Here is a 16,825-nt window from a genome sequence, read left to right on the forward strand (position 1 = left end):
GTCTGTGTATGAGAGTGCTTTACATCCTCTAGAATCAGCTTTTGGCAATGGGGTTTTCTGCTAGACTGAGAGAAAACTGATGTTCATGATCGAGTCTGGTCTTTAGACTTTGTCTCAAGAGTGACTAAGTCATGACACCGGTGAGGTCTCAACTTGACAATACCCTATTGCCACTGCTCGGCTGTTCATAGCCCAGGGTATAAATTTACCTGTCTTCCAGCTCTCCATTTACCGGCACGAGCTTATCTCACTGCTTGTGCTGTAAGCATTTCAACAGCAGCCACTCTAAAATTAGAAACTGATGTTATGGAAAACTTAATAACATTAAAGAAATGCCAACCCATCTTCTCTGCTGTCTTGGGCTGTGCTTTGTTCCTCTGAGGCATTCCTTGCATTTCACAACCGACCGGAGGATGGGGGCTCAGGACTGTGCTCCAGCAGGGATACATGATATAGCTCTGGCCCCAGACTAGGATCCCACAGCATTTATGGATCCCCCTGATCTGCCTTCTCCTCAGCCCCCTTTCCAGCAATAAGATTGCTCACTGGCTTTCTCTCACCTTTGATCTTGGGGTTAATGCTTTGGGGAGACAAGCACACTTGTAGCTCCCAGCACAGGGCATCCCTTGTCTCAGCTCAGGCAAACTGAGCCCTAGAAACTCAGCTGATCCTGACTCTTTTCCTCCCCAGGAAACACATTTCCCATTCATTTAGTCACCTAAGCCCCTTTTAAAAGCTGCTTTTGAGTTGTATTCTCTCCAAAAGGCAGCATCTTGCCCTAGAGCCATGCCTGCTGGCTGCTCCCCCGTGGATGCTGCACCCTGGGACCTTTTACCTGGGGTAGGGGTTCAGTTGTAACCCCAGGAGCTGGAGCCTCTCCTCCCCAGCTGCAGTGAGGATTTCCCTTCATAGCACTGTGAACAGGCAGAAACAAAGAGCTCAGAGGAGGTGGGGAGGGGAGAAGGGAAGAATGAGCTGGGTTAGGGGAAATACAGCCTGGAAGTAAAGGAAAGGACCAGTTGATCTGAAAGCCCCGATAAAAGCCCAAGACAAAGGACGAAAGAGCCTGGGAGATTATCAAGGGGAAGCGGGAGGAGGAGCAGAAAGATGCAGCAGACCCGAAGTGGGAATGATGTAAAGTGCTGCAGGGAGGAGGGGAGTTTCCTACCTAGAGCAGAGGGTGGTTTAAGTTACTCAACCACCTCCGCTTACAGGAATCGAGCCCCTTTCTCCCTTCTGGCTGGGAGCACCTGAAAAAAGAAGGAGCTGCTCCAGCAGGGAAAAAGTATCCCTGTCCATCCCACAACCCTGACAGCATCAGCCCCGATTGCTCATCTATTTCCAAGTACAACCGAGTCATTTCGCTGGTGGGCAGAGAAGTCAGGGACACTTTGCGTGTCCAGCACCCTGCAGTGAGGAAGCATTAGTACTGCTGTTGTTAGCCTCGTTATTTTCTTCTAATAAAAAGGTGGCCATGACTCACTCCATTAAGAAACAAAAGCAGAGCTGTAATCTACTGAAAGGCAGTTGTTTGGATGCTCGGCATTAGGTGTGTAAAAGCAGGAAGGTCAGCTGCAGGTCAGGTCTGGTCATGTTCACCCTGCCCAGGACAGGCCAAACTTCAGGTATTCCCCATAGAGGTTGTTTGCTGGGGTGGTGTGATCTGCCCCCTTCACTTCAGCCGGGGGGGGGTTGGTGGGTGTTGAAGCTCTCTTTCCCACCCCTCCACATATTTCACTTGGGTTTCCTGAGAGGAAATGATGCTCTCGTGTGACTCCACTGGCCCCCCGCTTCCTCCCAGGAGGGACGAGCACGCTAGCGCCTGCCCGCAGCCCCTCTTGCCCTCCCTGTGCCGCACTGGGACCAGTTCTCCAGCTGGGCTGTTACTGGGGGAGCGAGCCCCCGGGAGCCAGGCTGCTTCTCAGGGAGGAAGAAGCCGCTCCTGAGGCTGGGAGGCAGGAAAGGCAGGTTATGTTCAGGAGGTTTCCTGTGGTGGGATCAGTCACGGTGCCCCTGCCACTACCAGATTGCCCCCCTGGTGAAAAATATAGGGGAGGAATCATCCGCCCATGGGATGATGTGAAGGTTTTCAGCACGGCTGTGGCCATGGCTTCTCGTGGTGGGGATCTGGTTCTGGCAGGGACCACACTGGCACATGGGGACACCCAACCCAGCCATGCAGCTCTGGCCATGTCCATGATGGCTGCAGGAGCAGGGAAGGAGCTGCTTTGCATGACGGCAGTGGCCAGGTGAAGCACCCACGCTAAGGCGCTCCGTGAACATCTGCCCCTACCCACAAGCTGCTTCTATTTTTGTTCCACCTCGTACCCTGAGTGACTCAGAGGAGGGGAAAAGGGGGGTCAGGTTAGAAGAAGCCAGCCGGGGGCTGCGGGGGGGAGCGTTGAAAGAGGAAGACGAGGAGAAGGTGCTTCGAAACCAGTAGTTGCTATTCTTTTAATCAGCCTGAACCTTTTCCTCCGCACTCAGCCTCTTTCATGCTTCTCTGTTTCAGCTGCAGGCAATCTGAGGCAGCGATGGCACTTCCTGCCTCCTATTGAGGTGAACATACTTTCAGGGCACCATCAGAATAAATGACGCCTTGCTCTTAGACAGCTCCACTGTAATCTCTGGGGCCGCGGTGAGCTGGAGCTCATCCTTTTGCCCAACTTCTTCCAAGAATTTCCAGTTCTCTTTTTGGTCGCTTTGCAAGACTTATCTACAAGGAAAAGGCAAGTGCCCAATTTCCTAATTCCTGTGCATCTTAGTGTCTTGGCTTCTGGACACAGGCACAGGCAGAGCTCTGTCATGTATGTCCTGCCGGTCCATGAGGCACAGTCTCGCAGCCTTAAAGCCCACCACAAGGAAAGGGACGTAAGACCCCTCCTCAAACAGCCATGCAAGCAATTTTTCCCATTGCAGGTGTCCTCCATCCCTGACCCGCTCTCCAAGCACTCATTCATTCTGCAGGAATGGCGCATCTTGCTTTGTCCCAAGCTGCTACTCCTCGTTTCCTCCTTTGCTGCCAGATAACCGCATCCCCGAGGATATTCCCCGGGCAGCCCACGCTTATCGCTGTGATCAGCCTTTGCTGGGGGTGAGAACATGCACAGAGAAAGGGGAACAAGGGGAACTGAAACCCCTCTTTGCAACCTGGTGTGAGAACCCTGCTCCAGCACTGCCATTCCTCCTTCCCCCCTTCCCTCTCCCTCCCTCCGCTCCCGGGGCAGGGGTGATGCCGGGATGAGCCTGGGGCCGATGACTGGAGAATTTTTGCGGCGTTTTTCAGCTTCCTCTGCCTCCAGCCTGACTAACGCTGCCTGCGCGCCCGCGGCCCCCGCCGCGCAACGGCGGAGGGAGGGGATCCCCGCCAGGGGGCGGTGCAGCCGGGCGGCACGGGGCGGGGGATGCCCATATTTGGCAAGCGGGCGCGTCACTCCCCTTATATGGGCAGTGTCGTCAAGGCCCATTCATATAAATGCCCGGTGGCGGCAGCCGGGATTCCCTGCCCGGGATCGGCGCGGAGCCGCGGTTCCTCCGTCCCTCCCGTCCTATCGCCGCGCTCCCGCGCTAGCACCGGGACTCCCCAGCCGCTCTCCCCGCTCCTGCCCCGCTGCCGGCATGAAAGTCACGTCCCTTGACTGCCGGCAGCTGAGGAAGCTCCTGCGGAAGGAGCCCTCCCGCTGCCTGGTGCTGGACTGCCGGCCCTACCTGTCTTACTCGGCCTCCTGCCTCCGCGGCTCTCTCAACGTCAACCTCAACTCCGTGGTGATGCGGCGGGCCCGCGGCGGGGCCGTGCCGCTCCACTTTGTGGTGCCCGACGAGACGGCCCGGTCCCGGCTGCTGCTGGGCGGTGAAGGGGCGGCGGGGACCGCTCGGCTGGCGGCCGTGGTGGTGCTGGACCAGGGCACGGGCCACTGGCAGAAGCTGAAAAAGGACAGCACGGCACAGATCGTCCTCAATGCCCTGCTCTCCAGCCTGCCCGAGGCTGGGGCCAGGGTCTGCTTCCTGAAAGGTGAGAGGGGCAGCGGGGAACGGGAGGGTAGGAGTTTAGGAGGCCGATTTGGATCGATCCCCACAGCCTCTCTGGCTGGCGGCGGCCCCGCAGTGGTCCCGTTCCTTTTCCGCCACCACCCCCCCACCTCCCCCGATTAACGTGGTTGTTGTTGGAGGGCAGGGAGGTAACGCCGGGATTTCGTTTCTTTTCCACCCACTGGACATAAATCCCGGATAGACTCTGCGGGCTGAGCTGAAATGCCTTTCCGCTCACCCCCGCCGCGCGTTTAATAAGCTGATGGAAAGCAAAGAATATTAGGGACGAAGAGCAAAAGTTGGGGATTATCAAAGGGAGAAGTGGGCGAGAGGGATCGGGGCTGCGTGGAAAATAAAATCTGCCCCTTGGGGAAAAGGAGACCCGAAGCTGCCGGTTCTCGCTCTCCGCCCGGTGACACGGGGCGGCTCGTGTTGGGCTCCCGAACCCCGGGGATCATTGCCTGCTCCTCCACCCGAGAGCTCTGTCTCCCCATCGGGCATACCGAGGAAGCCCATAGCCAAAATTCCGGGTTTGTTGGGGGACAGAAATACCTCCTCACGTGTATTATAGCCCTTTGATTGAGGTTCTTTTTCTTCCGTGTAACTCGGACACAATAAAACGATAAAAAAGAAATCTCAGCCCGCCCTTCCCCTGTTCTCCCACCCTTGCCTTCCCTCTGCTTCTCCAGGCAGCGCCCTTGTCCCTTTGCCCTCTCTGTTGTTCTTGCCCCCTTCCCACCCCTTGCTTCCCCTCGCAGCCGGGCAGTGCTCGGAGCCCGCCCCTGTCACCGCACACCCGGGGCTGCAGGGCTCCCCGGAAGGGACCACGCCGAAGCCGGGGTTCCTAAACACCCCCACTGCCATATCCCGAGGCTGCAAATGGGGGAGAAAACCAGGCGATGTTTCTTGAATTAATTCTGCTCCTGTGTCCTCACTGGCCCGGGTTAATTCACCTCTATTAAGCATTTCGTGATGCCAGTTCTTGCCCTGATGTACTCAGTTTGGTCTCCTATAACTAGCACTGCCCCCAGTACATCCCCAACGGGGAAGAGGCACCTCCAGCCTGGTACTGCCAGATGCCATGAGGAGGGACACCCCCGCTTGTCTCTGTCCGGTCCCCCCCAAAGCACCAGTTGTACTGCTGCAAGGCAGGGATACTTGCACTGTGCTGGGGCAGTCAAACCCTTAGGGACCTCATTAAACTAAAAATGAAAAAACACTTCCAGGGTCACACCGGGAAGTCTGTGGCAAACCAAGGGCTGAATTAAGCTCTACTGACTCCCAGCCTCCTCATTTCGGTACGAGATCATCCTCTTTTTATGGACCAGCCCCACACTTTGAAGTGGTGACTCTGGCTGTGGGCAGTTTATCCGGGGTGGGGGTTTGGTGTAGGCTCTACTTTGTGCCTTTTGTGTATTGCAAAGTGTCTTATCTTGAAAACATTCCCCCTTCATGGATGGGAAAGTTTCCTCCTTTTCCTGATGCTGTTCCCCTTTGCTGGAAGTGCTCTGGGTGTCAGGATCAGGCCCATGAAGTCCACAGCTCCGTTTCAGGTCTGATGCAGCCTGAGGAGAGTTGGTGACTCAGTAGGCAGCACTGGTGATTCACCAGGACCACCGACCCCCCCCGGAAGCTGTTGTGGTCTGGGGGAAGGTTTCTGTGCAGAGGGGATATAAATCACCCTGAAGCAGTGGGCACTGATCAGAATAAAGGGTCTTCTGGGAGTCTGTAACACCAACTTCTCAAATAACGGGCTGTAAAACCATCAGGAAAATAAAACCTCCTTGAGGTTCCTTTTGTATTCCTGTTCTCCCTAAGAGTGGGAGAGCTGGGAGGAGGTGTTGGTTACTTAAGGGCTAAGGTGGTCTCACCTTGGCCAGTTTGGATGGGGCTTGGAGCAGCCTGGTCTAGTGGAAGGTGTCCCTGCCCATGGCAGGGGGTTGGGACTGGATGGTTTTTAACGTCTTTTCCAACCCAAACTGTTCAATGATTCTATGTTATGAGCAGGTTTCCCCTGCAAGCATGGCCCCAGGCAAGGGGCAGCTAGTGTAGGCAAGTAGGCCAAATGGTACAGTAAGCCCTATTCCATCCCTCACTTTCTTCCTTTCAGGGGGTGAGCATGTCATATCTTTCATCTGTGTAGGTGCAGTTTCATTATGGGTGAGCTTCAGTCCCAGCCACAGCACTGGTTGTGTGGTAGAGGGAAGATCATGCAGCAAGATAAAATAAGGACTCTTCCCTTGGTGCTGACAAGGATTCTATTATCTATTGATTAAAACCAAAGCAGCCCAGCTCTCTGCGATGAGCCATCTAGTATTTGCAGAAATGACCTCCGGGAAGCTAGGTTGAGTGGGGAGGGGGAAGAGGAGATTGCTGGAGGATGGGATGAGGAGATGACTCACTGTAAGAATGGCCTGCAAATATCCTGATCCTCAAGGCTTGTAATTAACCATTCACCAGCTGCATGCGTTTGCTGCCCCAGAGACATGAGCCATGCATGTCTGTTCGAACACACACGCCGATTTGGCTGGGGTGGATTTCTGTGTTCATTCAAGAGTAAAAACAACAACACAGGGAGTCAATGGCTATTTATATAAGCATATTTTTCCTATGCAATGGCAGTGGTTGGAGGCCAGGGAGGAGATAAGGTCAGCTATGCAAAACAAGAGGATTTAAAAGTCTTCCCTGTGAAGGGCAGTTGGAGATCAGGGAAGCGGAGGAGTGTGGAGAGCTGCCTGTGCTTGCTGGCTTTTCACACTGCAGGTTGTTAGGGATATCATTTTATCGACCCAGTTGTCGTGGATATCACTTTATCACACACACAAACACCCCTTATGGTCTCCATGGTCCCTTGGCTGCTTGACCTGCTGTGAGCTCTGGGGCGTGCTGACTGCTTGTGGCTGGGGAGTAGGAGGAAAGGTGCAGGTGCTGGGTGCCAACTCACTGCCAAGTCACCCTCCAGCCCTCCGTCATGGAAAACACTTTCATCACCCTCAGTGGGCTTTGGATCGTGCCGGCCTCTTGCAACACGAGGACCCCACGGCAGGGCTGAGTGGGCGATGGCAGCACGTCATGAATTCGAGCACACATCTGCTCAAACATTGCAAACCAATGACACAGCGGTGGTACGGAGCCGAAATGTCAAGGTACCAGGCAGCCCGTGGTACAGGCCCTGCGGCTGCTCAGATCTTCAGTGCTTCCTTTGTTTCATAACCTTTCCTTGCACCGGGCACCTGCACTGACCGCGCTTATCAGGGTGAACCAGCTGCAGGTGAATGAATCACATTGGGGTTTTGCTTTCTGAGCTGTGTTTACTTGAGGGCCCTGCTCTGGAGGATTATTGAATCTGGCTGTTCAAGAGTTTTCGCAATTCATTTGGGTTCTGAAAGAGCACAGGTGGCAGACATGTGGCACGCCACTGACGTTTCCAGGCTGCTTCTGCTACCTGGCTTATTCACATTCAATTTAGAGATCCTGTGTTTCCGTGCAGTGTATTCCCAGCCTGGAAACAGGGTGATTTAGCTGACGACAAACTTTGAGTAACAATGTAATAACAGGATTAATTCCTTTTCATTAGCAGTGCACTGAATGAAATGAATGCAGCCCTTAACCATGCAGGATAGCTCATGTGGGGCTATTCAGTTGTCAAGTGCTGTCACAGGATTTCATTAAGTTTTATAGCTGTTATTTAATAGATTGGTTTCAGTGGGACTGTCTTCATTACCTCGCTGTCTCGTGCATTGTGGTGATTAATGACACAGTTGCAAGCATCCCCCTCTTGTGCTTATGTCCGTTCAGAAATGCAAGTAAAATATTCCTCATGCTGTCACAGTGTAAATAGTAATGACAGATTTAGAGATGAATCCTGAGCACAGACATCTTCATCTCAAACACTGGGAATACTGCTCTTACATAAAACCTGTGGGAGGGAGTTTAGTCCCTGCTGTACTGAAGTTAATGGTTGATAGATTCGACAGAATTACATTCACTAACAGTTTTAATCTGGATCCACCAGCTTTTGGCAAGTTAATAATTGTCAGCAGTAATAGAGGTTTTACTTTGGGTGCCTGAAGCCTTTTAAACAAAGGCATTTCTCAGGGGAGCACTATCCCTCATTAACCCCCTGGGGCCCATCGCTGTGCAGCACTATACCACTGCATTGCAACCGATGGAGCCTCATTTCTCCTCTAGTTAATTAAACCAGGTTTTGCAAGCACAACATTCATATCTTCCTTTTTCTTTTTCCCTTTTTCTCCCTAGGGGGTTATGAAACCTTTAACTCGCAATATCCTGAGTGCTGTGTGGATGGAAAACTCATTTCCCTGGAGAGGACTGAGGCAGAGAGAAACCTTGCCAGCCACTGTGAGAAGCAGAGCACCAACCACAAACCTGCTTATGACCAGGTATGTGTCACGGCTGCAGTGGATGACCTTCCCCATGGGTCTTCTCCCCCCCTACCTCTGGGCTCTGGAGGCTGGCAGGGTGCCGGTGGCCCTTGTGCTGGTGTGGGCTGTCAGTAAGTTGTCACAGTCCAGATTGACAGCCCATGTGTTGAATAAGATGCCCTGGTTGGCATTGCCTCTGCCTGGTTTCAAAATTAGGCAATAGAAGGAGTAAAAACACCCTGTCCAGCCCCAAAACTGTATCTGTGTCCCATCTATCACACAGCCCGGCAGCAGCTCATGCCTCCCCAGGAGACTTAAAATGAGTAGAGGAGAGGCTGCCAGGAGCATCACTTTCCAGCAGGCAAAGTAGTATGCAACTGCTTGAGCCTCCTCTGAGAGCCCAGGAGGAATCTGAGCCTGGTGGAGAGGGCCATTGTTGTAGGGCCACTTCTGAAGAGGCTGTGGCTCCTGAGAGCCGCCCTTGGGCAGGGGAAGCCGGGTTTCCACAGGGGAAGTCACTGCATGCTGGCCCAGCCCAGGGAATACGTGTGCTCCGAGATGTCACCCTGCGGTCAGGCTGCTTCCGCCGAGGCGTGCGTTTCCTGGCCCTCGGGGGGAGCCCCTGGTGATGCCCCCATGCATCTCCCACCGCAGGCTCCATCCTTCCGCCCTGTGTGGTTCCTGCCTGTCCCCGGTGTGTGGACCCTGCAGTGGGGGCAGCTGTGGGGGTGGAAAGCTGTTTTCTCACAGCTGGGGGCTGGCAGCAGCGCTTGTGCATCATGGAAAGTTACCTGTGATCTCAAAACCCTGGTGTCAGGCGATGGCTGGTTTTGTTTCTTTCACAGTCTCGTCACCCAGCCTTTGCTTGCGCTGAGGAAGGAGGAACCGAGATGACATCTCGGGGCGGGTGACGCAGCGGGTGCTGCTCTCCAGGGAGGTGTGAGGGGATGAGGAGCTCCAATTTTATTGCTTTGCTTCAGCTTTGGAGGTTTAAGTGGAGGGGCTGAGCCCTGGGCTGAGTTAGAGCAGCCTCCTCCTCTGTCCTCCTTTTCCTCCCTCCTCAGAGGTGGCTCCCCACCTCGCCTGTGTTTTGGTAAAGCCTCGGAGGGAATGGACCTCTCGCATCTGAAAGCGCTTTGGTTGCATCCTGAGGGGCAGCACTTTAAAGAAAGCCAGAAACATCCTGCACGTGAGTGGGCTGGATGTGACTTTGTGCTTCACGGATGTGGATAGGAAAATGGAAACCTTCTTGCTGCGTGGGCTTTGCCATCGCACTGATTTGCTGGCCGGCAGCACTGGGGTCCAACAGCACCAGTGGGAGAGGGAGCCGGCACCCACGCAGGGTATCAGGACTTAAATACTCTTGGAAAGGAATTACATGTTTCTACTCCTTCTCTTCCAGGGTGGTCCAGTTGAAATCCTGCCTTTTCTCTACCTTGGTAGTGCCTATCATGCTTCCAAGTGCGAGTTTCTCGCCAACCTGCACATCACGGCCCTGCTCAACGTCTCCAGGAAAAGCTCAGAGTCCTTCAAAGACCAGTATTGCTACAAATGGATCCCAGTGGAGGACAGTCACACAGCAGACATCAGCTCACACTTCCAGGAAGCCATCGATTTCATTGGTAGGTCCAAATGAACACGCTTCCAGACCTTCATGTATTTTAAAGTCATTTATTTTAAAAGACGTGTTGGTGGGAAGGACACATAATTTTATGTATGTTCCCAGATGTCCAGCAAAAGTTTATGCTCCCTCCTTCCCAAGCATTTCTCCTGGTAGAGGGATTTCTATGAGGAAGGAAGGAAGGAAGGAGGGACATTCAGAGCAATGTCTTTGTCCTCTCCAGGCTGAGAGGCTCAGGAGAGGAAATGCCTCCTCTTGACTGCCATCAGGCAGATGAGGCACGTAGCTGGGCAGATCCATTTTCAAAGCAAGCGTAGGTGTAACTTCAGCATGACAAGGAGCAAAGACGTATGGTTGAATAACACCAAAGTCTATTGATTTTTTGTAAAGGAAGAAAACCCTATTGTTTCCTTGGCCTTGCATACCAGACCCTAGAAAAGCCAGGTGAAGCAGAGTGAGCTTATTACTTTGCTCTGCTGCGATATCCTAAAGCCAGTGTCTTAGAAATCCAGTATCTCCCCTTGTCACAGAGCTCCTTCCATTGCTCATTTTGTTCATACCAGTATCCCACCCTTAAATACCTGGATGCAAAGCAATGAAGATGCCTTTAGAAAACTCTGGGCCATCCCTTTCAAATCTTCCTGTATAAGGCTGGGGAGGTGAGTGAGCATCAGCTCTGCCAGGTAGCACAAGGGAGAGGCTCCTTGTACAGGGTGGTTTAGTGGGGTGGAGCAGCTGGAGACAGGGTGGTGGTGAAATCAGTGCTGTTGCTCTCCAGGAACATTCAAGAGAGAAACAGAATAAACCCCCAGTTACAGACTCACTGGGCTCATTGCTCAACGGAGCTCAGTCCTTCAGCAGTGCAGGCAGAACTGCAAAAACCTTCCCTTCTTGGTAAGGGACTTTTCATACCTCTCAGGGAAAGGATAATTGATGACATTCTTCTGTCCCATCCCCAGCCCCTTCCAATAATTGAGTCAATTGGAAACTTCCCAGGTTGAGGATGACTTTAGATTTCACTTTCTTTTAAATCTGGGCGTGTGGTGTCAATGCTGCAGATGACTCAAGTCCATGTCTTCCTTATTTTGTGCCGTAGTTAAATATAACCGGTTGTGGTGGCACCAGTCCCCAGGCAGACAGTTGAAGACAGGCAAATGATAACTTGCTCAGCTCTGCGTTGTTCCACTGAGTGCTACACTCAGCTCAGTTATCCATAAATTGGAGCCTGAACATATTGCTCAAGGCAATAGAGCAAAGAATGTCTATTTTTGAACTGTAGTTTTTGTGTGGAAAGGGTTTATTTTAAGCACATTCTCTTTAATCTAATAACAATCATTGTGTTGTGTGAGTAACCACAGTGGCTCCTGTTGTGTAAAATGGGTGCTTTGCATAAGCCTTTTATATCCTGACTTAAGTCCAAGCATCCTTTAACCAGGCTGTAATTAGTAACTGCCTACCAGCCCTTGTGTGCTTTGTGGTGAGGCCCCAGGGAGTGAGCTCAGCCTCTCCACCCAAGGGCACCCACCAAGGTCTCAGCACTTGGTACTGCCATGTGCTGCTAACCAGCCAAACAGGGAGTTAGGACTTAGAAGTCCTGGTTTTCTAGCAAAGCTGATGAGAGGAAGGCAGCCCTGCAGCATCTGAAAGACCTGATGGTTTGGGCTTGGGTCAGCACTTTGAGCTCAGGCAGAGAAGTGAGGGTACAGCAAACGCAAGCATTGCCCAGATACCTGATCTCTATCTTGCAATGCTCTGCAAAGTCAGTTGTTCCAAAAAAGAAAAAGGCATGTGGGAAGGAGAAACGGAAGCAATTTCCTGAAAAATACAGAAAGAGCCAAATCGGGACACACAGATTCTGAAACCAAGTGCCATCTGCAGCTCAGCTCCATCTCTGGGTTTTGTCCCTCTTCTCTTTTAATCTCCATGTTACCCTTAGTACTCAATGAAGGAACAAGCCTCTCTTTGCTGGTGGACTGTCTGTACCTTCAGTGCTGGGTGCATGTCACAGTGTCTCTGCATCCCCAGTGATAACTGATGTTTGCAACACCTTTTTTTCCCCTAGATCATGTCAGACGAATGGGGGGCAAGATCCTGGTGCACTGCGAAGCGGGGATTTCACGCTCTCCCACCATCTGCATGGCGTATCTCATGAAGACAAAGAAGCTCCGTTTGGAGGAAGCTTTCGATTACATCAAGCAGCGCCGGAGCCTGATCTCGCCAAACTTTGGTTTCATGGGCCAGTTGCTACAGTATGAGTCAGAGATCTTGTCTTCCACCCCCAGCCCCCCCATCGCCTCATGCAAAAGAGAAGCCGCGTCTTTCTTTGCGGAAGAACTGACCTTAGGCAAAGACTTTGAAGGCTCCTGTTTTGCCTTTCCTACCTCAGTGTTGAGTTCTGTGCCCATCCACTCTCCTGTCCACCAGCTGAAACTCAGCCCGATGACAGCATCTTCATCCTGCTGAAAAACCCTGGGAGACCAGAGCTGGTGTGGTTCTCTGATCTGAACTGTGACCCCCAACAAGAACATTTCATGAACGTGCAATAGAGAAACGCCCTCGACTTGGTCCAAGATGGAGTGGTTGTCATGGGTCATACTTCGCGTGTGCTGTGACTGTGAGACACAAGTGTGGCAGGTTCTCTGAACTTTTATGGTCCTTTTTTAAATCAAGAAAGTGCTTTTTTAGGTTTTTATCCAGAGTGTGCACCCACTACTGTATTCCCAGATTCCTCGGGAGCAATGAGAAACCCATTTAGTATGTTCTCAGTTCCCACCTCCTTCTTGTTTCTTAAAAGACCCTTATTTAACATTTCAAGCAATAAACAGCAGCAGCAGGAAGGAAAGCAAAGTGAAAAGCATGACCTTTGCATCCGCAGGGGTGGTGGGAGTGAATATTTGTTCTGCTTTACCTCCCGCTTTCCTCCTCCCCTCTCCTGTGTCATGTTTCAGGGAGCAAAGGGCTGGGGTGGTGAGAGGGAGCTGCTTTCCCAGGACAGGGTTGCACAGCCAGGTGAAAATCCCGTCCTGCTCCAGCCTCTGAAGTGTCAGGTATTGACCATAGTGTAACTGGATACCAAACTAGACCATGGATCCATTCAGGTGTTGCATTTCCTGTACTTCTGCATTTGCCTTTGTACTGGATGTGCTTTTAACTAAGGCAGGGGACTTAACAGAAGCTATCAGGCTACCCTGCTGAGCTATTATCCTCCCATCTGTTATTTAAGAACAGCCCTAGAATACTTGAATGTCTCAAATCTTCTGTTCCAGTTAACTTCCCATCAGATAACACTGTAACTGCTGGATTTTACACCAAAAAAACCTGACAAGCTCCAAGCCAACTCTTTCTCCATCCGTTCCCATGTGTTCCTAACTTGTATTGTGTGTGGTCAAGTGGTCTTGTTCAGTGTTATGTGGCTTTTTAGTGTGCGTGTGTGTGGTCACCTTCTAGCCAGCCTTTGTCTGTGAAAACCGGTTTCTCTCTCTTTGGCTTCTGTGTCTGCAGGGAGTTCACAGTGAGCGTCTCTCTTTGTCTGTTGACCTTTTTATTTTTTGTAATATGTAATCTGTATGGGAAATGGCAATAATTTCCAGGAGATCTCGTGAATGTGAAAGAAAACCTGCAATGGGTTTTTATGGAGTGTAAAGACTAATAAAGGAAAAAAAAAAAGCCAGGAAAAGAAAGCTTGTTTGTATTTGGAGTGAGCTGCTAAAGTGCTTTGGCAGAGTTTGGTGGCCACAAAGGTCACCTGAGACAAAGTTTCATGGCCCGAAAGTGATGTGAGGAGGGTGAGCATCACTGGGTTCTGCTGAAAGCCTCTAAGGTGCATCTCTAAGGAGGGGAAGACGGTGAGGGGGAGGACTGTTTTAAACAGAATGACATGAGTCACGGTGGCGTCACTTCCCAGCAGCCAGGCAGGAGCTTCTGGTTTGATTCATGCATGTTTTATATAAGATTTGCCATCCTGATGAAGATCTGAGCTAGGCACAGCCCCCACTTCCTTCCTGAGCACGTGCCATGGGATGCTATATGTAATGGTCCCCAGCGTGATGCTCGGTGCCACGGACCACCCATGAGCATCACGCTGGGGACCATTACATGGGGGTAATACTCATCTATTCATTTCTTTAAGTGGAAAGCATTAATTTGAAGTGCCAGCATCTCTAAGCCATTTCAGCCCCCTTTTTGGCTGGAAGATTTCTGGCTCATCACTGCAGCACATTTGTAATTTGCAGCTCCAAGTTATCAAGTTGAAAAGTCTACCGTAGGTGTTTGGGCTACAAAGCATCTCTGTGCCTTGTGGGGCTCATCTCTGTAACTTTTTACCCCAAGGGAAGCAAATCTGACAGGTGAGAAGCTGTCACTGGAGATGAGCCTTGGATTTCTTCTCTGTGTCAGGGGGATGTAGGAGCAGTCCTGCCTGGGATCTGGGAAACCTGAACATGGGAATATGATCCAGGAAAAGCAGATCAATTAATGTTCTGAAAGATGTGATTGCTCCCCTTGGGCAACTGGAAAGTGCTCTCAGCCCCCACAAGCACTCAAGCAGAAAGGCTGCTAGACTTAGTGACAGTGGCTGCATTCTGGAGACCTTGACAGAAACAGAGTAGCTACTAGCTGTCATTAAAACAGCACAAAATCCCTTCTTGGAGAACGACCATCTTTGTTCCTCAAGGATGAGGAAACTGAAACCTTCTGTAGAGCTGGTGATGTTTGCCATGGGAACCTTCAGAGCATGAGACAGTGGGCTGAAGGGGTTAATGGAGGGGCTGCTGGCCTTGGAAGATTTGACCACTCCAGTGGAAAAGGCCACAGGCCAGGAGGAGGAGCCAGGTATTTAGCAGAGAGGGAAGGGAGCTGCTCTGGTTTAGGAGAGGGACTCTGATCCTGAGCTTTAATACAGTGTGGTGGTGGATGGTGTTGGCAGAGGGAGATGCTGGGCTGGGATTCAGCAAGGATGAAGGGCCAAAGCCCTGTGGGAGCCTGAAGAGGGATGGTTGTCATGCCTGGGCAGAGGAGCCTGAGGCTTGTGCTCCTGCTCAGGGAACAGTTCAGTCTACTTGGCTGGTCCCAATCCATGTCTCCTCCCTGCAGAAACAAGCCCCAGCATCCAGGGCAGAGCGGGATGTAAACGCTGCCTCCCAGAGGAACGTGCTCCCCTGCTCGTGTCTGCTTTGCTGTTTCAGTCTAATGTAAGACCTCTGCCCCTAGCTCAGCTCCTTGCTTGGCCAATCCCACCTCTCTGGGGGGACGTCACAGCCATCTGACTGCAGGGCTTTGGTATTAGAGTACGTGCTCTCCTCCCTCCCTGGACATGCTGCTCCCACAGGCAGGAAGGAGCTGAGGACCCAAGCACCAGTGTGTGAAGGTGAATGTGACAAATCAGGGTGGTACCTACCTGAAAGATGGGATGTATGAGTTTGAACTGCATGGGCAAGGCAGGAACCCTGGTTCTCTGCTTCCGGATACCAACACACAAAAGCTACCTCCATCCTTAGCAGAAGGAACAGCTCCAGTTATATTTTGTGGCTTGTGTGCTGAGCAAATTTGACAGACTGGGTAGGATGGAAGATTTAGCAGGCTTTCTTAGCCAAGATGGGCTTGGTTTTGGGTAGTTGTCTTCTAAGGATGGAAGTTCACATTCAGGAAGGTGTGTGGGGAATGTCAGAGCTGCAGAATGGGGGTTGACAGTAATGGGAGCTGAACTGGCTGGTTCAAGATACCTGTGTCTACCTGCCAGCTAACCCTGGCAGAGGAATAAGGATCTCAAAAACAAAGTTCTGATTGAAAGTAGAGACCTACATACACATAACAACAAGGGGAAAGCTAACACAGGATGATTTCAGACATCAGAAAAGGCAAGTGAGGGAAAGATGCCAGGAATACTGTACCCTTAGGCAAAGCTTTGATTAGAGTTTATCCCTTATGATACCTGAATCCAAAGGAGATGAGAGGAAGTGTTAGAAAAAAGGGAAATTTGCAGGTTATACTGCCCATGGAAGTGCTGCTTCAGGGTTGTGATGGGATGTGAGCATCTCTCTCCCTTAAAACTCCTGATGGTGCACCTTTATGTCCTGGACTCTTTGGTGTCAGCTGGGGAATGTTTCAGATCCTGGTGTGGGGATAAACAGGGCTTGTACCACCGTTTAGTGGTCCCTTGCGTTTAGGCTTGCAAAGAGCAGTCATGTTGCAAGCATGAGTGCTGATGCTCAGCCTCTGTCTCTATTTTGTACATGCTGCCTTTCCTCTCTGCCTCCAAGACAAACAAACTCTTCAGTAAACTGCCACAAAAAATACATGTATTGACATGCTTGTAAATCACACTGTGAAGAGATATGGGGTGGGGGTGGATGGGTGGGTGTTATCCTTACGTGTCCCTATGTGTTCTTCCATATAATTTGCTGGTGTGATTTCCAGCCTATGCTGATTACAAAGGCTTCTCTTGCTTCTCTGATTAAAGGACTTTTCAAAAGGCAGAAATTCCATCCTGACCAGGTAAAATTCACCTGCTCCATGGGGAGCTTATATTGAGGTGCCCATCCCCAGTCCCTGAGCAACACAAGGTAGGGTACCTCTCCTTAGCTTCTTGCCTTCTGGTTGTGAGCTGCTTTGGCTTTTTAGGAGACAAAGCTCAATGAGCAAGGTATTCTGCAGGCATTGTTATTTGTATGCTAAAAGCAACATTTGCCTTGTTGGGAAGCCAAAGGTCCAAATGTGCTTGTAACATGGCAGAAATAAGTGAGGCTCTGGGCATGGTGAATCTCACCCTCCATCTTCACTTTTCACAGCTTCA

The 16,825-nt window shown here is 51.3% G+C and overlaps 1 protein-coding gene and 1 long non-coding RNA gene across 2 annotated transcripts; one reads left to right on the forward strand and one right to left on the reverse strand.

Moving 5' to 3' along the window:
* Positions 1–2,429: 2,429 nt before the first annotated feature.
* Positions 2,430–3,785, reverse strand: LOC134158160 (uncharacterized). Its single transcript, XR_009962618.1, has 2 exons — positions 3,709–3,785; positions 2,430–2,551 (listed from the first exon to the last, which is right to left on the reverse strand). It is a non-coding gene; the product is annotated as an uncharacterized LOC134158160 (long non-coding RNA).
* DUSP5 (dual specificity phosphatase 5) lies at positions 3,470–13,715 on the forward strand. The gene is made up of 4 exons (XM_062607826.1): positions 3,470–4,012; positions 8,290–8,432; positions 9,817–10,036; positions 12,098–13,715. The coding sequence occupies exons 1-4, from the start codon at positions 3,619–3,621 to the stop codon at positions 12,496–12,498; spliced, it is 1,158 nt and encodes a 385-aa protein (XP_062463810.1). The 5' UTR covers positions 3,470–3,618; the 3' UTR covers positions 12,499–13,715.
* The last annotated feature ends 3,110 nt before the right edge of the window (positions 13,716–16,825 follow it).

The sequence above is a fragment of the Pezoporus occidentalis genome, unplaced genomic scaffold (genome assembly GCF_034315485.1).
Source record: "Pezoporus occidentalis ecotype Australia unplaced genomic scaffold, CSIRO_AGI_Poc_V1 ctg127, whole genome shotgun sequence".
Classification (NCBI taxonomy): domain Eukaryota; kingdom Metazoa; phylum Chordata; class Aves; order Psittaciformes; family Psittacidae; genus Pezoporus; species Pezoporus occidentalis.